This window comes from Myotis davidii, unplaced genomic scaffold (genome assembly GCF_000327345.1).
Source record: "Myotis davidii unplaced genomic scaffold, ASM32734v1 scaffold809, whole genome shotgun sequence".
In the NCBI taxonomy this organism is placed as follows: Eukaryota; Metazoa; Chordata; class Mammalia; order Chiroptera; family Vespertilionidae; genus Myotis; species Myotis davidii.
The window spans coordinates 1,535,070-1,539,930 of record NW_006300017.1 but is presented as its reverse complement, the minus strand read 5'-3'; the positions used below and the strand labels follow the sequence as shown (position 1 = coordinate 1,539,930).

Genomic DNA, 4,861 nt, shown 5'->3' with positions numbered 1-4,861 from the left:
GCTCTCTGCCACAGCTGCTCCTGCCAGCGGCGGCCACACTGAGTCACTGTCTGTGCCTGCCCCCGGCCTCGGTGGGGAGGTGGGGGGTGTGCACGTGTGAGCATGTGAGTGTGAGTGTGTGTGAGCATGTGAGTATGTGGGTGTGTGCTTGTGTATGTGTGAACATGTGAGTGTGTGCATGTGAGCATGTGCATGTGTGAGTGTGTGTGTATGTGAGCGTGTATGCCTGTGTGAGAGTGTGCACGTGTGAGTGTGTGCGTATGTGAGCGTGTGCCTGTGTGAGTGTGAGCGTGTATGCCTGTGTGAGCGTGTGCCTGTATGAGTGTATACGTGTGTGAGAGTGTGCCTGTGTGAGCGTGTGCATGTGTAAGCGTGTGTGTGTGTGAACGTGTGTGTGCCTGTGCCTTGGGGTTTAAAGGATGGGAGGAAGCTGGCGGGACACTGTTTTCATCTTTCCTTCTGGCTCCTGAGTCTGCACCACTTTTCTCTCGGAAAACTTCCGTTTCTCTCCCTCCCTCCTGCGCCTGTGTCTCCTTTTCTCTCTCTGGCCCCACCGGCTTTGATAGTCTGGCTTTAGGCAGATTGCCAGTGCAGAGACAAGGAGGAAGGCGGAGGAGGTTGTGACATTGGAGTGAGGTGGTGGGGGAGGGGAGAGAGGACCTGAGGGTGCCCGGGCCTCCTCCCTTGTCCTGGAGAAAGGGGGGCCACTCCTCAAACTTTCAGCGAGCCAAGGATGACTTCTGGGGGGAAGAGGGCAGAGTTAAGGAGGCCGCTGGGTGTCTGCTCTGCTGGCCAGCCCTGTCCTCACTCTCCAGCTCATAGGCCTGTGGCCTCGGCTCCTGAGGCCCTGGGCCCTGGCTGGACCAGCAGTGTTGCCAGCTCTGGTATCAGGGCTGGGAGGGGTCCTAGCACCCTGGTCCCCAGCCTGCCTTCCCTCTGCCAGACAGAGGGGGTATGGGGCATGGGGCCCAGCTGGGATAGGGGTGTTACTCCACCTGAATGGAAGTGCTCTGGGCCTGGCCTCTTCCTTCCCTCTCTTCTCCCCTCCCTCCCTTTCTCTCCCTCTCTCCCTCCCTCTTCCCCCTCATCTCTGTATCCCTCATGCCTTCCCCTTGTCCCTAGCGGATGTTCGATGTTCGAAAGAAGGGGCGCATTCTAAGGCCTGAGCTCTTCTCAGTGCCAAGAGCTGGGAGGCAGTTGCAGCTGGGATGGGGCCCCCGAGGCTGGAGGGTGGGAGGGACTGCGGCTCCATGGCCCAGGCTTTATGCCTTTTCCTTTGCCACCTGCGGCCAGAGGTCGGGCCAGCTGTTATTTCGGGCCCTGCCCCCGGGAATGGCCTGCAGGTGACAATGGGGCCTGTGCCTTTAGCCGGGGTGGGGGTGACGAGGTGTGGGCCTCACCCCTGGGCTCTTGTCTGCCTGTCCCCAGGCCGAGCGAGTCTTCACGACAAAGCTTCGCTGCGGCTGGAGCAGGTTCGCTCTGAGGACCAGGGCTGGTACGAGTGCAAAGTGCTCATGCTGGACCAGCAGTATGACACCTTCCACAACGGCAGCTGGGTGCACCTCACCATCAACGGTGAGTACGGTCCTCCTCCCGGGCCGGGAGCCCCCAGAAGCCTGCTGCCTGAGGGCCTGCTGGAGGGGAAGCCTCTTTTCGGGTGGCACCCCATCGCTACTCCCAGTCCCTGCTGCAGAGAGGAGCCTCAGTACACTGGGCCCCCCTCCACACCCCTCAGCTGGCTCCTCGGAGCCTCGGGTCAGTGGGAGCCTGGAGGAGCTGCCCCCTGGGTGCGGGGCAGGGGTGTGCTGTGTGTGGTGTGTGTGTGGGGGGGCAGGGGGGGGTGATTCCTCCCTTACTGGGAGGAAGGCATCTGGTTCTTAAAACCAGGGCTAAGGCTTAGTGGAGGCACCATTCCCAGCCTCGGAGAGACCCTGCCAGCCAGGAAATGCCTCCCCCCTTCAGTGGAGTTCCCAGAGTCCCCCCATTACTGCCTTCCTTTGCAGGGTGACATTTTGGTTCCTTGTGAAATGCATTCATTTGCGTACGATGTGCTGAGGGCCTACTGTGCACCACGCTCTGCACCAGGTGCTGGGAAGACGAAGCTGAGTGCACCCGGTTCAGCCCCTGCCCGGACCGGGTTTACTGTCTCCTAAACCAGGAGGATCCTGGGAAGGGGAACAGTTTTAATGGCTGTCAGTTATGGAGAGCTCAGCCTGAATGAGTTGTGCTGTGTGCCATGCTTTTCCAGCGTTTGGGCAAGGAGGCCCATGTGGAGGCTGCAGGGGAGCCTGCTGGCTCTGTGTTGGCCCAGGCGGGGGGCTGGGTCACCCTGGCTGGAGAGCCCCGTCTGTCACTGGGCGTCCTCACTTGAGAAGGCCTCCTCTGGAGGAGGCAGGAGGAGCTGGGGAACAATGGAAGGAGAGTGAACCCCATTGTGCGGGGGGAGCAGATGTTTGTGTCTTGTCGTTCTGGCTAGACCCTCACTCTTCCTTATTCAGCGTTTGGCGAAATGTATTCAGCCACACTGTGCTGCGGACACTATGCTAGTTCCCGAGGCTTGGACGGCGCATGGGCTTGGGCGAGCACACACAGCTGGGTCCTCATGGCTCTGATGTCTGCGACTGGAGGTGCCGTGGTCGGGAGAGGGATGGATGGCGTCCCGCTCGGATGCTTCTCACCATTGACCTGCCCCGACCTGAGGGATGGCTCCGTCTGCCCACCTGTGGGGCTGGGTCGTCCTCCCAGGGCTCGGGTCCGGCGGGCCCAACCCATCCAGGGTCCTGGGAACACAGAGCATTTGAGCCCGAGCGCTGACCTCTGGGAAGACCAGACTTAGAGGTGGCCGCCTGGGCCCGTGTTGGTCCAGGCTGCTGGACCCATTCGATGTAGCCGGCTCGCATCTGCCAGGCCCCAGAGACTGATGGGAGGCTGGCTTTAAATCCTGGGTGGGCTGTCCCTACCACCTGGCAAGCTTTTGAGTCACCTCCTTTGGCTGCAAGCTGTTGTGTGTGCCGGGAATGAAAACTCATCTTAATATTAGCCCCAGCAAAACATCATTAGGGAGGCACACCCGCGGCTGAAAGCCTCACTGACGGCTGAGCCAGGAGTCCCCACGCTGCTCTGTCTCTCCTGTGCCCTCTCCTGCACCGGCTCAGCTTCCCTGGCGCCTCTGCTCCTCCTGTCCTCCTGCTGGTGTTCATTCAGCAGCCTGAGACCCAGGCGTCCGTAGACACTACTTGCCGGGCAGGGGGTAGGGTTGTGTGTTTGGTACAGCCTCTGCCTTCATTTGCATGAGTGGGAGTCGATTCTTCGGGGACTCCTGATTGCTCGGAGTGGAACCGGCATGGAATAAGAGGCTGCGGACACTTGGTTGATGTCATGAATCCATCACGGGGTAGCTGTCTGATCCTGGGCGACTTAAGTCACCTCTCTGAGCCACGGTTTTCTCAGTTACCAAGCACAGTGCCTATTGGCAAAGCCGCCGTGAGGATTAAGGGCAGCGCTGTGTGAGAACGTGCCTGGCCCGGTGTCTGAAGGGTTCATGACCTGTGGGTAATTATGGGTAAGATGCTAGCCATCTTCCTTCTTGAGAGAAAAAAACCAAAACACACACAGATGAAATCAGAGGAGAGGGTGGCCGCAGGGATATGTGGTGACACAGGAAGGACTTCAGGCTGCAAGATGCAGAGGGCTGTCATGGTTTGAAAGTGCTTGTGCGTCACCAATCATTACCCATTCAAATCCCAGCGTCCGCTCTGTGGCAGGCTCTGTGGGCACAGCGGTGGGCAGCCACGTCCAGAGACGGTTTGATATGGGCTTTGGGAGCGTCTCTGGGGGAACCACCCTGTGCAGAGAGAGAGACCTGGGCAGGGACGGGGAGTGAGCCAGGTGCAGGGTGGGGCGGTGGGGAAGAGTGCTCCAGGCAGAGGGAACAGCATGCACGGAAGCCCAGAGGAAGGCGAGCCAGCCCGCTCAGGGCTCAGGGAACGCAGGCAGGTTATTTATATAGGAGTGTTCGGTGGGAAAGCTAAGGATGTGCACCATCTGCTCCAGGCTTTCGAACCAGGCTCCTCACTTGCCTTTACCGAGGAGCCTACCTCCCAAATAGGTAGGACAAGCACAGACAGCTCCCACGGTGAGCGGGAGACCGCTCTCCTTTCTTCTCCCTTCCCTTCATCTCCTTTCTTCTCCCTTCCCTTCATCCCAGCGTCCATGCTGTCCTGGCTGAGGAGGCTGGAGCCCCCACCACGCCACGGCTTCCAAACTAGAACGTTTAATGTCAGGCATTTTCTGACAGGGATCACCTTTGGAAAATGGAAAGGCCAGTGAAAAATTAGAATTACAAATTGTCTCCTTCTCCTTCTGCGTTTTCTTGAAGATCGGTTGTGTGGAAACAAACCCAATTATTTCTTGATCACATACAAAATACCTCCCTCGCCTCCCCGCAGCCCCCCCCCGCCCCTTCACCACCCTAGCCAAGCCTCCCTTTGGGTTGGTGAGTTCCTTGGAGGCGAGGCCAGCCCATGTCTAACCTGCACTGGTAATTATAGGGCACTTGTAGAAAAGAATGAAGCCTGGAACGCAGCTGGCAAGCTAACACCGAATTCAGTAAATAATCCAGACTCAAACCATTATTTTCCTGAAAACTTGAAATTGTTCAAAGTACTTTCCTGATTAGCACCTAAATAATAAAGTAATTATGTAATTAGTAATTAATTTGTCACTTCAGGACATAATTTAATTTATTATCTTTCTTTTAAGCTTGATGCCAGAGGCAGTGGAGCCTGTGGCTGTATTCCCTGTGTTTCCAGGGGCAGGCTTGGTGGTGGTGGGGGCGCGGGTGAGGGGGTGAAGGCGGCAG

The 4,861-nt window shown here is 58.0% G+C and overlaps 1 protein-coding gene across 1 annotated transcript in view; it reads left to right on the top strand.

Moving 5' to 3' along the window:
• The window catches only part of IGSF9B (immunoglobulin superfamily member 9B), a 48,210-nt gene that overhangs the window by 10,664 nt on the left and 32,685 nt on the right, over positions 1 to 4,861 (top strand). Inside the window, exon 3 of the mRNA XM_015571971.1 lies at positions 1,429 to 1,575. Within this exon, the coding sequence (XP_015427457.1) occupies positions 1,429 to 1,575 (147 nt within the window). The remainder of the gene's footprint in view (positions 1 to 1,428; positions 1,576 to 4,861) is intronic.